The sequence below is a fragment of the Saccoglossus kowalevskii genome, chromosome 4 (assembly GCF_978046115.1).
Source record: "Saccoglossus kowalevskii chromosome 4, keSacKowa6.1, whole genome shotgun sequence".
NCBI classification, from domain to species: domain Eukaryota; kingdom Metazoa; phylum Hemichordata; class Enteropneusta; family Harrimaniidae; genus Saccoglossus; species Saccoglossus kowalevskii.
Window position 1 is genome coordinate 7,181,720 of NC_140644.1, and position 16,608 is coordinate 7,198,327.

Consider the following 16,608-nt stretch of genomic DNA (forward strand, 5'->3'; position numbering starts at 1 on the left):
TTATAATCTCCAGAAATAGAATGTAATTCCACATCATTGCCCTAACGCCTACCCCCACCCCTCACCCCCTCACTCCTCTCATATTCTTAACATTGCTTGTAGATGTGAAAAGCATGATTTTTATGCAGCTATATGGTAGTGACTATTTTATACATCTGTATAAACTAGTGCATAGATAGATTTCCATGTGGTTATAGCCATGCATGTCAGTGTTTACAAGATGATTTCTATGTGAGTATTGTCATGGCTGTGGTAGAATTGGGTCCATATTTGGCTAATAATGCATGTGGCCTTTAATGGTTCTCTCATATGGTTAACATTAGGTGTGGCAGAATGGTTTTGAATGAAGTTGCATACCGATATTATCATACATTTCTGTGTATATAGCAGGAACACTTTGAACTTGTAATATACGTTTATTAATCTTGTGTCATTTTTCCACCAATTTTAGTTGCTAATTAATATTTTGTTTTAACTATATACATGTACATATAAGATACCATCTTTCACTCAGGATATAGATGTAACAGGTCTCAGCCGACACACAAAATGGTATTCCATGCATTTTGAGTTCATATAACGATATTGTGATATTTAATTAAATTTTAATATGATCAGTGAAATTTGTCGATTGCTATTGGCATTTTATTTTATATTTCACTCAGATATTAACCATGAAAAGAGGTTGTTTAAAACTTTTCACCCACATCCCAAGATTACACAAAAATTCATTAACAGCCATTGAATTACTCAACCCTCATGCATTATGTAGTAAATGAATTCTATCAACGTTGTTTAAACCCTCGTAATAATAAAAGAATCTTCTATATTTGTGTTACATGTCTGAGGTCTCTTAGCTATTAACCTTACAGTATATATACATTTTGTCCAGCAGTATTGCGAGTAATGAAATAATGGAATCTCTTACAATTTCTGGTTGGTTTTGCAAAAGCTGATTTCAATCGTAATTTGATCACTGAGAATGTATCATTGATCTTTAAGAGAGTGGAAAATAACGTCGTCGTTGTTTTTCCATTAGTTTATGTGTAACGAACCTACCATGTGTACAGTATGCATATTTATATGTAGTGTGTCAGTTCTATTAGCAACGTTACTATAACTCTAATCAATGTACAACAATTAACTGTATACTGGATCATTAAAATTAAAACTTATTATAACCAAGCATAGACACACCTTTGTCATTTACATATGCGCATGCACACTAGTTTAATACCTCTCATTCCCTGCTACAATAAATTGTTTTATTAATAATTATATTATTTCACAGTATTTTTACTAAATACAGTTGATTACATTCTTATGTGAGCAAATAAATGTAAAAATGTAAAGTTGTGTTTTGATTGGAATCGAACAATAACCATTTAATAAGGCTGCTGTGCATTGATTGCCCTAGTTTCCAAGTCCATTTGAGGAAAGCATGGAAATCTATAACTATGAGGTAATGCGCGAACCATACCTAACCTAATTGTTAAATCTGTCTATAAATACACTTATTTCACTGTATAGATATCATGAGCATTTTTTTTTCTTTTATGGACCCCAAGGTTAATAAATGAATATTTAATAAAATCATTTTGTCATGTTTTATTTGACCTCTGTGTGACCTGATGTTTGATCAAGTGTGACCTCTGTTAATTTCTGTTTGATTTCATGTTTGATTTCTGATGTTTATCGCTGATTTTGCGATGAAAATTACCAAAAAAATATATTAAACTGAAGATGCTGTAGCAGTGTTCAGCTACAATGTAACAGTGACCTCATGTGACCAGCTGTAGTTTGCTGAGTTCATGTCACAAGGTACTTCTCAGTGAAACAGTGCGTTCTTGTGAAAATACATTATGATGTTATCATGCTATCGTATAATAATCCAGTTAAGTCATGCATGCATATAGATAAGGTAGTAAAACCCCCTGCTTTACTTATAAAGCAACTCAACATTTGTGCATAACCTATTCTCATTGTTAACAGTTGCACTAAAAAAGCATTTGCTGTGGAGATGACGCCAAATATAAATGATGGCTGCTATTAAGGAAGGCTTTCTAATGGTGATGTGTTAAAAATAATATTGTAAGAACGAAAATACAGTATATATTTTTAATTGTGGCCAATAGTATTCTTTAATTGATCAATATATAGCAAAATTGTCAGTCTTATTTTTTTCTTCAACTTCATTTCTCGCTTCAAGTTTTTCTCGATGAAATATTTCTCACTTTTTCAATTTTATATGTTCTTTTTTATTATCTTCTTCTTAAAAAGTAACAATTCTTCCTTTATTCCGCTAATTCCTTTCCTCGTTGTAGAACCTCACTCTTTTCGCAGCATTTAATTGGTAGTTACAACAAGAAAGCAATTGTAAATTATATGCCATAATTGTAGTTTTTGAGTAGCTTGTAAAGTCACCAATCACCATGGCTCTTTTGCAGAAGCTAACTTTCAACTCCCTTGTTCTAAAACAAGCACTGATTAGTTATTTTCTTTTATGATATTGAAATTCCAGTCATAGAAAATTTTTCAAATGAAGCTATAGTCTGTATAAAAATGAATGGTCATGCTTTTATTACAATTAAAAATAAGTTTGTCTTTGACTGCTAGATTTTCTTCACAATTTTTATTAGCTCTGCTGTCGACTTTGTCGAGTGGAGCTTATCATATGAGTGATTGTCCGTCGTCGTCTGTGTCAATGTTTTACTTTTTTGACTTCTTCTTGAAAACTACAAGCCTGAATGCTTTGATACTTGGTGTATATGTACCTTGGGCAGACCTCTCAGATTTGTTCATTTCATGATTTGTTCATCTTCAATTCTCTCATTTTGGTGAATATTTTTGTCATTTTTGGTAAAAAGTGATATTTTTGACTTCTTGTTGAAAAGCGCAAGTCCGATTGCTTTTATTACCTTGCCCGTACCATCAAAGATGGAAGGGAAGGGTATATTAAGGGAAAAATGTTGTCCAGCGTTGTCGTTGTCGTCATCGTTAATAATTGTTATTGTGTGCATAATAACTTTACTAATTCTATTCCAAACTTCATCAAACTTGGTCACCTTATTCATCAGTATAAAGTCTTCCCTGAGTTTGAACAACAGATGTCCTGTATGAAAATATCATGCAAAAATTGAGAAAATCTGATGAAATATTTTGACTGTTTCTACTTGACTGATCACTGGTGATACACATCAAAGGTCACTGATCTCAGTGGAAATATGCATTGTTGTAGGCGTTCAATGAAGCAAATGATTTAACTTGTAATAATATCCTTGGTAATGTATCTCAGAATCCCTTACTGGGTTTCAAAACCAACTCATGGAGAGATTGCACAGTCTGATACACATTTGCAAACCTACCAATAAAATCTTTACAGAAAACAAGATGTCAGAAAATCAATATAAGCACTCATATGAACTGGGTGCCAAACTTTGATCAAGATCTGAAGCTAATAGAAAATCTGTTTAGTTCAAAGTTATCAAATCAAAAACAATACATAAAAAAATACATAAAAAGCAAAACATTTCATCCACATTTTAAAAAGAAAATTGTTCTAAAATATATGTATTCTGTATTTGACAAACAGTTCATTCGACAAATGAAAACTCACAGGAATATGTTTCAGCTATTAGAACAGAATGATAGAGTTTTTATAATACTGGTTTAAAAACACACTTCAAAGATTGCAGTGTTTGAAGATGTAGATTTTCAGGAGGCAACAGTACTGTTGACTTCTCCCTCCACTGGACACCAACTAACTATTTAAGTTGATTTGCATACAAAGCAGAGCTTGCAATATGATAGCTATTCATAAAGGGTGTTTTTTTTTTTTACTTTTCATATAATACAGTAGTAGTCACACAATGAGGCAGTTCATATTTGTCTCAGTGAATCATTAATTTTTGACAGACACCTGTACAAAATACTTGGATAAAAGCCAGCTAAGATTTTCTGTTATCTTGCATGTTTTATGAATCTATTCACGTCTAAATGCAGCACTTTTTTTTTTGCGTTTGCGTTGAGGCGTTTGTTTTTATACTAAAATATCTGAATTACTTTGAATAAAGCTGGAAATTATGTCCCTTAAAATAATTAAACAAATAAGGCACCAATGTTTTTGTAAGATATTTACATCTTTTAAGGACATTCGGTAGACTGATTTCCCACTGTTGGTTCAACCCCAAAACTTGTTTGTACTCAAAATTAATTATGACAATGCATATTTATATTGAAACAAAAAATGTTAAAGGGAATTATATTACATAACAAAGGGCAAGGTCACCAGAGTTCAACTATGTTATTACATATATAGGTACTACATGTGGACCTCTTTCAGATTTGTTAATTGCGTGGTGATATCTTCAATTATCTAAATTTTGATGATTATTTTTGTCTTTTTTGGTGAAAAGTGATATTTTTTAATTCTTGTTGAAAACAGCAAGTCCCATTGCTTTGATACTATACATATTGTTCATTTTCTAATATCTTCTGTTCTTTAATTGCAATGTGCATTGCTAACAGCGGAGCTATCTCAGCCGACAGGCTGCTTGTTCATTGAATCATGATTTTCACAAAACATTAAAATGTATTTCAATTCACAGTTTATTCTTAATCAGATACTAATTTTCAGTCGAAGTTCGAAACGAGGACTTATAGTTTGGTTTCTGTCTGTCCGTTCATTCATCCAGAGTCATATTTCAGAACCCTGTAGACCAAATCTGTTCATTCTTTGCATGTGCCTAGTACTTCATATGGGGCATATGCACATACATGCAGTGGTTTACTGATTCAATCCAAGAGGGCTGTCTGGCAGCCATTTAGTTTTTTTGAAAATGTGGTATCTTATGCATGTTTTGTCAGTTATTGTTCAAATTTGGTTACATTGTATATTTTAGATGACATGATCATGACAGTTTGTTTTACAATCAGATCAAAGATAGCTTAATTACTAGGGGCATCTTGTTTTTTGACCATACTACTACTGTAACAATATGTATATGTCCAAAGCTTAGGGACCATTTTCATTCATATTTGGCACATATATATCATTCATATTGAAGAGTCATTAAATACATGTCCATGTCAGTTTGTTTCTTAATCAGATCAATAATGATCGAAATGCGTTTTTGAAAATGTGGTATCTTGTCGATTTTTGATACAAACATTATACATGCGGAGATACATGTCTATGATGATTTGTTTCATGTTTTGTATCTCTGTACATGAGCCTGGACAAATGAAATTCAGTTTGGATACAACAAATTCATGAATAGCATATCCTGACCATATAATTTTGAAAGAGTCATTTAATACATCTATTGATACTAGACCAGCCAATTATTCACTCTAAATTGTTAACTATGCTTTTGGTCCACATTACTTTATTTTTGGCATGAATTACATTTCCTCTAATTCCAACAGGGACTATGTCATTAACAATGACATGTGCAATTGCAACAAACAGGCAAGAGACTAAAAGCTGCAGACTAAAAATAGTGATGGCGGGCACCTCATTTAGTATTCAAGTAGAATACTCCACAGAGGGAGGAAGTTTCCCAAGTATTGTAAATCCGTTTGATTAGGCAATGTGAGCAGTTCTGTCGTTACACTCTTCAGCCTCTCTCATTGTGTCACTCACAACTAATCCACCTTTATCCGTTTCCATGCAATTCCCAACTTTCTAATCTTCTTGCCATAATTTGATCCTGTACATGCCAGATTTTCCCACAGAATACACAACTTGTAAAATGATCAGAAACATAAGGTTGAATAGGTGTTTTTCTGTTCAACAGCCAGATCTCGCGAGTTGTGTGAAAGACGCACACCGAAAGTCTGCCGCAAAAATTGAATGATTTGAACTCAAATTTCTTTATTTCGTAGCTCACATCAAAAGGCTGATCTTTGACAGGGGAATATTGCATTTGAATACCCTTACTTCATTGAACTTGACCATCATCAAATGTGTACAGCAGATTATTAAGCATGGAAATACCCCCTAAATACTTTCATGTTTGTCGAATCCCACGCAATGTTTGTTGCCACTACGATGCTATGGCCTTTCTTTGTCTTGTTTTTACGTTTGATTTCACACATAATGTGGGATCTCGCAGTGAGCGTAAAATGGTCTATTTGATAAACATGGACTGTACACAAATATTCTATGAACACTTACGCTAAGAATAGATCTCAAGCAAATGGATTTGAAGTAGGGCTCATCATAAATCTTCATCACTGTTTCGATCACTACTATGTTTTTTTTTATTTCAGTATGAATTGTTGTCATTTTTTTTAAATGTTACTGCAACTCTTTTTTTTTTTGTACTTTTACTATAATACCTTTTTTTTCATATGGACATGATTTCCCAATGGCTACAGGTGTTAATCAGTATTGAATAGTTCAGTAACTTCCACCTTTATACGCCTAGTAAGTTAACCATTAGGGATGGGTGGTAGATTTGGTTGGACAGGGCACTGGTGACAGATTGGAAAAAAATTATCTTACATTGAAAATCACAGAAAAAGAAATATTTAAAAAAAAAACACATTTTTGAACCACATTTGATAGAGGAATGCAAACTGCAGCATTGTCCTGAAACAAAAATATATCTATGAAGGTAATCAATTATTTGATCAGTTTTTCAACATTCTCATCTTCCAGAGTTATTAGCCAACATATGAGTTTTCTTACTGTTTCCCCTCTCAGATTTTTTAATGGTCAGCCCCTTATTCAGTTTTCTTACTGCTTCCCCACCCAGAGTTTATAATGGTCAACCCCTGATTCAGTTCTCCTACTACTTCCCCTCCCAGAGTGTAATTTCTTTTCTCAATGCAAGACGATCGACTCATGAAAATACCTAATCATCTCTTTCATAATACCTTCAAAAAGTTCAGAGTTCACATAAAGTTCAGAGTTCAAGTCTGGTGACCCGTTTTGACGCTCGATCATCTAAAATTTCTTCCACGAATTAACATTTTTTTTTGTATATATATTTCTATAACTTGTAGCCACTTGCAGTCCATTTAACTTGCATCTTTCTGCAGGATCATTAATTGCAGTTATTGAGCAAATGTGCAAAATTAGTTTATTTGTATCTCATAAAAAATACTGACTTTGATCATACTTGATTCATTTAAAATGAATTTTGTCATGATATTTTATCTCTTGACATGTTAATGATATGCAAATAACTACAATTTACATCAAACAACATAAATAACCCACATACCAGTATTTATTTGCATGACTTTTCATTTTGGTTTTGGATCAGTCGATGTCTACATACCGTTGATATCACAACATTTGTGATTATTCTAAGCCTACGTCATGAGAAACGTTGTGTTGGTCAATCAGGTAAACTTCATTCTTCAACCTATCTAGCCCTGCATCATATGTGCTAATCAGCGCATCAATTACTTAGTAATTGTCTGACAATTTAACTCAAGTCAGTCAGATGAAATCCAGTTGAGATGTGGCAGACTGTAGGAGTGGGCATTTCGTTGTATGATAGACTTTACTACCCGGTAGTGAGAATTGAAAATACAACGTAGAATATACCTTATGTGTTGAGAACTCGGGAACACCTTAGTAGACTATACATGTACCATCTATGCTGAAAATTAATAAGCCCCTTGACTGTATCTTAATATGCCTACTTAAATTAGAAAAAAGTAATTGTTGTTGTTAACTCAAAACTATATTTTATTTGAAAATAAAATGATGAATTTAGTGTTAATTTTTTAGGGGATTCACAGTGTCAGGGTGACCCTAATGACATGTTTTGTTGGTTGATATGTTTGTGCCTGCACATTTTTTAGCTGCTCTTAGTTTTGACTGGTGTTGTGTGAAAAAATACAGAATACAGAATTGCAATTTATTTATGTAATTCAAATATAAACAGTTGATTTAGTGTCAATTTTATCCTGAATATATCTATTTTTAATTCACAAGTATGAAAACCTGATGACAATAATTTTGTTAACTGTTACAATAGCCACAGCTTGCAGTCATATCTGGATTGGATACCACTATTACTGCTATTTTGTTCATTTTTGGTTAAAACTTATTTTTCATTTTAATGGTTTCACATTTGTTTTTTAGATGCTTAAGTTATTTTCTGACTCAGATTTCTTAATGTATGTTAAGTGAGTATCATTTTACAGTATTTATGCCACGAGATCTCACGCTTTCTCATACCAATGCAGGGGGTCATATCTCCCGCCATTGTCTTAAGCGGTGCATTCAGATAGACTTGCCGGTTTCTCTTTGAGGCAAATATTATCAGTTTTATTTCATAATTGTCAATCAAACACGTCTAGAAAGTTTAATTATGAATAATCTACGCACTATGGGTACTCGGATGCAGAGTAGAAAACGCACGGCTGAGGAGAACGGGACGGAAATCGCGACTACTTCTGTAGTGTTGGAAACTCAACTGCCTAACCGCCCGAAGAGAGGACGTCCCGCGGCTAGTACATCCCGAAATAGGAGAAATCTGGACTATAGTAACCCCGCTAATTGGACTAATGCTAAGTTAAGATTGGAATTGAAAGACATGGGCTTTAATTTACCGACTAATTTAGCCCGGAATTCCTATATACGCATATATGAAATGAATAGACCAAATCATCGTAGTTCGACCATCCAAACGTCAACAGCAGACATGGGGCCAGAGGCGGCCGAGATCGACAGTCTGGACGATAACGAGGGAGATACGCAAACAGCCTCAAATGTTCTATCCGGCGATGTTGTAGCAAGTATTCGCCGTGATATTTCTGACTTAAGGCAAACAGTAACCTCTTTAATTAACAATTCCAGTATGGCTACAGGCGTATCGATTTCACCTTCGGCGACATCGGTGCCTGAACAGGAAGAGAGTCAAAGGTCAACAGCCGCAGTGCATTGTAGGGCGAGTGGTCACAACAATATGGCGGACCCTAGGTCAGCGGTGACATCGACGCTGCTGACAACAAGCCAATTACCTACCATTGACGGTTTTGTAACACAAGGCAACTCTGTAAATGACCCATCAATTAATTCTAACGTCTCATTTGAACGAAGGAAATACGGAATAGCGGCGGAAAGTTTGCCAAGGATCGTTAACGTGTCACCGACAATGAGGGACAACATCATTAAAGGTAGATATGTAAATCTTGCTGCTTTATTAATACCTGCCCAGGAAATGTCCGACAATCGATCTATAATGGATGTTGACGGCAATGAAATAAAAATTAAAGGTAACAATGATCCACGCCTTAATAAATCTTTGACATTATCAGAATTCTGTGTGGCTTTTAACAGATATAAGTCTGTCATGTGTAGTGCTCATCCAGAACGTCGGGAAGAACTGGATGAATATCAAGCAGACATTGTGGACATACATAATAGTTGGGGTTCAAGATTTTATGACTATCACGTGCAATTTGCAATGACTGCTGCCACTTGGCTTCAGCTTGAAAAAATTAAAGTGGACTGGTCTGTAGTAAATCATTCTTTGCTCAATAAGGTTGTTGCAAACCAGAAGGCCGCTGCATGTATTATTTGTAGCAGCACACTGCACATGCAAGACTTCTGCCCTCAAAAGAGAGGTTTTGGGCCACCACGCACCTACCAACAACAGGGATCTACAGACGGGAGAGGGCGCAAGAGGATTTTTTATAATGGAAAGGAAATCTGCAACAATTACAACACAGAAGAGGGATGTAGACGAAACCCATGCGAGTATATGCATGCATGCTCCACATGCAAAGGCGGCCACCCAGGCCGAAGGTGTACCAAATCTAATGCCAATGCCACACCAGTGGCACTTGCCCAGTGACAACAACTCATGGCTTGTACACCAATAAACATTGATAAATTGGAAGAACTTTTATTTGAACATCCAGATAAAACTTTTACATCCCAATTATGCTCAGGTCTAAGGGAGGGTTTTATGACAGGGATTGAAAATGTCCCAGCGCTTTCATATGAATGTACCAATAACCTAACAGCTAGGGCAGACCCAGCTTCTGTTAGTAGACTTTTGCAGTCAGAAATTGACAAAGGCTATGTGATAGGACCCTTCGATACACCGCCTTTTTCAGTTTTTCGTATAAGCCCCTTAGGTTTAGCTGAGGGCAAGTATTCGGGAAAGAAACGTCTTATTGTTGATCTTTCAGCCCCCCATGACAAACCAGGAGTTCCAAGCCTTAACGAACTCATAGACAAGGAGGCTTTTTCAATGTCATACATACGTATTGATGATGCTACTGTGGAATTGAAAAGAGTGGGTAGCAGTGCATTTATGTGTAAATTTGATATCATGGATGCATTTAAACAAGTTCCACTTCACCCATCGGTCGTGCCCTGGCATGGGGTAACCTTGTTGGCAATGCGCTATAATTTTATAATTCTTGCACGCTTTCTCCCAGGGGTTCATAACGGGATAGCTGATTCATTATCACGTTTCCATTTCCAGAAGTTCAGGCAGTTGGCTCCAGCCGCACAGCAGCTCAGAACGCAGTGTCCACTATATTGCGAAGTGACCCAGATCTAGCTGAGGAAGTGGAGGTACTATATAGTGCAGCGGTAGCCAAGAAAACCAAGCAGGCTTACAGTACTGCACTCTCACAGTTTTTAACCTTTGCTAGTGTGCACAATGTGCAATGCTCTATATCTAACCTACCTCCCATTTCAGAGAACCTGTTGATTTTATTTGTAACCTACTGTAGCAACAGTTTGCAGTTAAAGGGATCCACAATTAGGTTATACTTAGCGGGCATCAGGTATGCATATCTAAAGGCCGGCTTTTCAAACCCCATGAAGTCGGCCTGTGGGGCCCCGTTAGAAAGGTTAAATTTGGTATTAAAGGGGCTGACACGCAAAATGGGCCAACACCGACAGCCCCGTCTCCCTTTTACTGCAAACATTGTTGCTAAAATGTGTTCAGCTCTAAGCAAAGGAATATTCACACCTTTTACAGATGTTTTGCTTCAAGCGGTAGTCTCAGTGGCCTTTATTGGTTTTTTGAGGTGTGGTGAGTTCACCACAGAGAACGCACAATTTGACAAAAATGTCAATTTATGTCTTGAAGATGTAAGTTTTTGTAGTTCGGATAAAGTTCTTCTGAAGTTAAAAACATCAAAAACAGATCCGTTACGGAAAGGGACAGTCCTCACACTTTTTAAGAATAACCGTTTTTGTCCTGTTACTGCATTGCAGCAGTATATTGCTGCCCGTAAGCGTAGCAATTACCATAACGGACCAAGTGACCCTCTGTTTATTTCAGAAGATGGTCTACCTTTAACACGTGCATGCTTTCTGCATTTACTACGCTCCTTACTAAACACAATAGGGGTAGACTCCTCTAAGTACTCGGGTCACTCGTTCCGCATTGGTGCAGCCTCGTCAGCAGCACATGCGGGAATTCAGGACCATATGATTAAAACTCTAGGTCGCTGGACCTCAGATACCTACAACAGGTATATCAGAGTAGCAGATGACTCCATCTACGGAGCACAATCCGCCTTAGCTTATAGCATGTAATCCGGGTATTGGGTTTGACTTTCTACCTCATTTTGTTTCTTTTAATTTATATTTTTATTGTAATACATCAGTTATCTATATTACTTTGTTTATTGACTTAAGTTAAATAATATACTACCGTACTTCATTTCTATTTATATCTTGGGTGTCATTCCACAATTTCATTTAGTTCCATTTTGGGTACTTCGCTATTGCTATATGCTCATATACCCCCAAGATATCTCCAGACATAATTTTTCTTTCAAGTATGTATTTTAATAACTTTTCAGTAACCTTGTCATCATTACTGGGTAGTTGCCAAGCTGAAACTACCTATAATCAATTAAATAACTTCACGCGGTATCAACATCGCAATAAACAACCACATCGCTCTAGATGTTTCAAACAGTCGCAGTCACGCTGCCTCTGTCATCTCATTACTAACTTCACAGCAGCACAGCCTGCTATAACTTTTATACGTTCTTTGTACTAACTCTGTTGTTTTGAATTTATTCCTAATCAGTCGTGTATTTTTCTATCAGTCGTGTATTTTTTCTATATCTTTGCAGTCGCATTATGGGGGCCGCACCAGGACCATAGGTTAATATTGTATTAGCAAACAGCTCTGTGGTTTTGGTCGAGCCCCCCTTTTTTTGCCAATAAATAAGCTTTAACGTATATGAGATCTCGTGTCATAAATGTATGTTAAGTGAGTATCATTTTACAGTATTTATGCCACGAGATCTCACGCTTTCTCATACCAATGCAGGGGGTCATATCTCCCGCCATTGTCTTAAGCGGTGCATTCAGATAGACTTGCCGGTTTCTCTTTGAGGCAAACCCACCACCAACCCCGTTCACCACCGGTACCTCACTAGTAGGATGCGCTCATGTGGGGGGGGGGGGGGGGGTACTTCGCTATTGCTATATGCTCATATACCCCCAAGATATCTCCAGACATAATTTTTCTTTCAAGTATGTATTTTAATAACTTTTCAGTAACCTTGTCATCATTACTGGGTAGTTGCCAAGCTGAAACTACCTATAATCAATTAAATAACTTCACGCGGTATCAACATCGCAATAAACAACCACATCGCTCTAGATGTTTCAAACAGTCGCAGTCACGCTGCCTCTGTCATCTCATTACTAACTTCACAGCAGCACAGCCTGCTATAACTTTTATACGTTCTTTGTACTAACTCTGTTGTTTTGAATTTATTCCTAATCAGTCGTGTATTTTTCTATCAGTCGTGTATTTTTTCTATATCTTTGCAGTCGCATTATGGGGGCCGCACCAGGACCATAGGTTAATATTGTATTAGCAAACAGCTCTGTGGTTTTGGTCGAGCCCCCCTTTTTTTGCCAATAAATAAGCTTTAACGTATATGAGATCTCGTGTCATAAATTTCATGTTAATACTGTGAAATACTGGAATTAATATTCGCTAAAAAGACTTTTTGGGTGTTTTGTATGGATTTTATTTTCACTGATTTTTGATGATTTAAATGTAAAATACAGGGAAAAAAATATATATATGTAAAAAATTATATTCGCTTGATTTTATTTTCACTGAATCATTCTTTCAGCAAAAAAGTGAAAATTTATTCCAAGTGAAAATAAAGTATTTTACAGTATCTCTGAATTCTTTCAAATTTTACTGTACATTTATGTTAATTTCTTCTTACTAATTGGTTATCTATTCGTTTGGTGTGTCTGTTTTTAAATCGCTTTGTGAACTTCCTTCTCATGATATTTTATCTCTTGACATGTTACTGATATGCAAATAACTACAATTTACATCAAACAACATAAATAACCCACATACCAGTATTTATTTGCATGACTTTTCATTTTTGTTTTGGATCAGTCGATGTCTACATACCGTTGATATCACAACATTTGTGATTATTCTAAGCCTACGTCATGAGAAACGTTGTGTTGGTCAATCAGGTAAACTTCATTCTTCAACCTATCTAGCCCTGCATCATATGTGCTAATCAGCGCATCAATTACTTAGTAATTGTCTGACAATTTAACTCAAGTCAGTCAGATGAAATCCAGTTGAGATGTGGCAGACTGTAGGAGTGGGCATTTCGTTGTATGATAGACTTTACTACCCGGTAGTGAGAATTGAAAATACAACGTAGAATATACCTTATGTGTTGAGAACTCGGGAACACCTTAGTAGACTATACATGTACCATCTATGCTGAAAATTAATAAGCCCCTTGACTGTATCTTAATATGCCTACTTAAATTAGAAAAAAGTAATTGTTGTTGTTAACTCAAAACTATATTTTATTTGAAAATAAAATGATGAATTTAGTGTTAATTTTTTAGGGGATTCACAGTGTCAGGGTGACCCTAATGACATGTTTTGTTGGTTGATATGTTTGTGCCTGCACATTTTTTAGCTGCTCTTAGTTTTGACTGGTGTTGTGTGAAAAAATACAGAATACAGAATTGCAATTTATTTATGTAATTCAAATATAAACAGTTGATTTAGTGTCAATTTTATCCTGAATATATCTATTTTTAATTCACAAGTATGAAAACCTGATGACAATAATTTTGTTAACTGTTACAATAGCCACAGCTTGCAGTCATATCTGGATTGGATACCACTATTACTGCTATTTTGTTCATTTTTGGTTAAAACTTATTTTTCATTTTAATGGTTTCACATTTGTTTTTTAGATGCTTAAGTTATTTTCTGACTCAGATTTCTTAATTTCATGTTAATACTGTGAAATACTGGAATTAATATTCGCTAAAAAGACTTTTTGGGTGTTTTGTATGGATTTTATTTTCACTGATTTTTGATGATTTAAATGTAAAATACAGGGAAAAAAATATATATATGTAAAAAATTATATTCGCTTGATTTTATTTTCACTGAATCATTCTTTCAGCAAAAAAGTGAAAATTTATTCCAAGTGAAAATAAAGTATTTTACAGTATCTCTGAATTCTTTCAAATTTTACTGTACATTTATGTTAATTTCTTCTTACTAATTGGTTATCTATTCGTTTGGTGTGTCTGTTTTTAAATCGCTTTGTGAACTTCCTTCTCATGATATTTTATCTCTTGACATGTTACTGATATGCAAATAACTACAATTTACATCAAACAACATAAATAACCCACATACCAGTATTTATTTGCATGACTTTTCATTTTTGTTTTGGATCACTCGATGTCTACATACCGTTGATATCACAACATTTGTGATTATTCTAAGCCTACGTCATGAGAAACGTTGTGTTGGTCAATCAGGTAAACTTCATTCTTCAACCTATCTAGCCCTGCATCATATGTACTAATCAGCGCATCAATTACTTAGTAATTGTCTGACAATTTAACTCAAGTCAGTCAGATGAAATCCAGTTGAGATGTGGCAGACTGTAGGAGTGGGCATTTCGTTGTATGATAGACTTTACTACCCAGTAGTGAGAATTGAAAATACAACGTAGAATATACCTTATGTGTTGAGAACTCGGGAACACCTTAGTAGACTATACATGTACCATCTATGCTGAAAATTAATAAGCCCCTTGACTGTATCTTAATATGCCTACTTAAATTAGAAAAAAGTAATTGTTGTTGTTAACTCAAAACTATGTTTTATTTGAAAATAAAATGATGAATTTAGTGTTAATTTTTTAGGGGATTCACAGTGTCAGGGTGACCCTAATGACATGTTTTGTTGGTTGATATGTTTGTGCCTGCACATTTTTTAGCTGCTCTTAGTTTTGACTGGTATTGTGTGAAAAAATACAGAATACAGAATTGCAATTTATTTATGTAATTCAAACATAAACAGTTGATTTACTGTCAATTTTATCCTGAATATATCTATTTTTAATTCACAAGTATGAAAACCTGATGACAATAATTTTGTTAACTGTTACAATAGTCACAGCTTGCAGTCATATCTGGATTGGATACCACTATTACTGCTATTTTGTTCATTTTTGGTTAAAACTTATTTTTGATTTTAAGGGTTTCACATTTGTTTTTAAGATGCTTAAGTTATTTTCTGATTCAGATTTTTTAATTTCATGTTAATACTGTGAAATACTGGAATTAATATTCGCTAAAAAACTTTTTGGGTGTTTTGTATGGATTTTATTTTCACTGATTTTTGATGATTTAAATGTAAAATACAGGAAAAAAAGAATATTCGCTTGATTTTATTTTCACTGAATTATTCTTTCAGCGAAAAAGTGAAAATTTATTCCAAGTGAAAATAAAGTATTTTACAGTATCTCTGAATTCTTTCAAATTTTACTGTACATTTATGTTAATTTCTTCTTACTAATTGGTTATCTATTCGTTTGGTGTGTCTGCTTTTAAATCGCCTTGTGAACTTCCTTCTCAGTGAAATCTGTAAAGATTATGGTATTGTATTTATTTCATGTTTTATAAAATACCAATCATCATTGATTAGTTTGGGGGTAAAATTCATTCATATTAATTACTTAATTAGCATAATATGTCATTATTCAACTTTTCTGTCACTATCATATGTACTAATTATCACATTTCAATGAAACTTGGTACATAGATACTCTGGGACAATGCACTGTCCTGATTAGTTTGGGGTTAAAATTCATTCATATTAATTACCTAATTTGCATAATTTGTCATTATTCAACTTTTCTGTCACTATCATATGTACTAATCATCACATTTCATTGAAACTTGGTACATAGATACTCTCGGACAATGCACTGTCCTGATTAGTTTGGGGTTAAAATTCATTCATATTAATTACCTAATTTGCATAATATGTCATTATTTAACTTTTCTGTCACTATCATACATGTATGTACTAATTATCACAATTCATTGAAACTTGGTACATAGATACTCTGGGACAATGCACTGTCCTGATTAGTTTGGGGTTAAAATTCATGCATATTAATTACCTAATTTGCATAATATGTCATTATTCAACTTTTCTGTCACTATCATACATGTATGTACTAATTATCACAATTCATTGAAACTTGGTACATAGATACTCTGGGACAATGCACTGTCCTGATTAGTTTGGGGTTAAAATTCATTCATATTAATTGCCTAATTTGCATAAT

At 34.6% G+C, this 16,608-nt stretch overlaps 2 protein-coding genes across 4 annotated transcripts in view; both read left to right on the forward strand.

Moving 5' to 3' along the window:
* Nucleotides 1-16,608, forward strand: part of LOC102800690 (transmembrane protein 272-like) — an 88,916-nt gene that overhangs the window by 33,948 nt on the left and 38,360 nt on the right. Inside the window, exon 1 of one of the 3 annotated variants that reach the window (XM_085497690.1) lies at nucleotides 14,361-14,785. The exons of the other annotated variants lie outside the window; for them this stretch is intronic. Within the exon in view, the coding sequence (XP_085353816.1) occupies nucleotides 14,759-14,785 (27 nt within the window). The 5' untranslated portion in view covers nucleotides 14,361-14,758. Of the gene's footprint in view, nucleotides 1-14,360; nucleotides 14,786-16,608 lie in introns of those variants that run through there. 3 annotated transcript variants of the gene reach the window in all.
* LOC102806526 (uncharacterized) lies at nucleotides 7,279-12,184 on the forward strand. Its single transcript, XM_085497691.1, has 2 exons — nucleotides 7,279-7,357; nucleotides 10,461-12,184. The coding sequence occupies exon 2, from the start codon at nucleotides 10,802-10,804 to the stop codon at nucleotides 11,525-11,527; it is 726 nt and encodes a 241-aa protein (XP_085353817.1). The 5' UTR covers nucleotides 7,279-7,357; nucleotides 10,461-10,801; the 3' UTR covers nucleotides 11,528-12,184.

Excerpts from the sequence above, each read along its gene's own strand:
- LOC102806526 (XM_085497691.1), top strand. The coding sequence starts at position 10,802 with ATGAAGTCGGCCTGTGGGGCCCCGTTAGAAAGGTTAAATTTGGTATTA.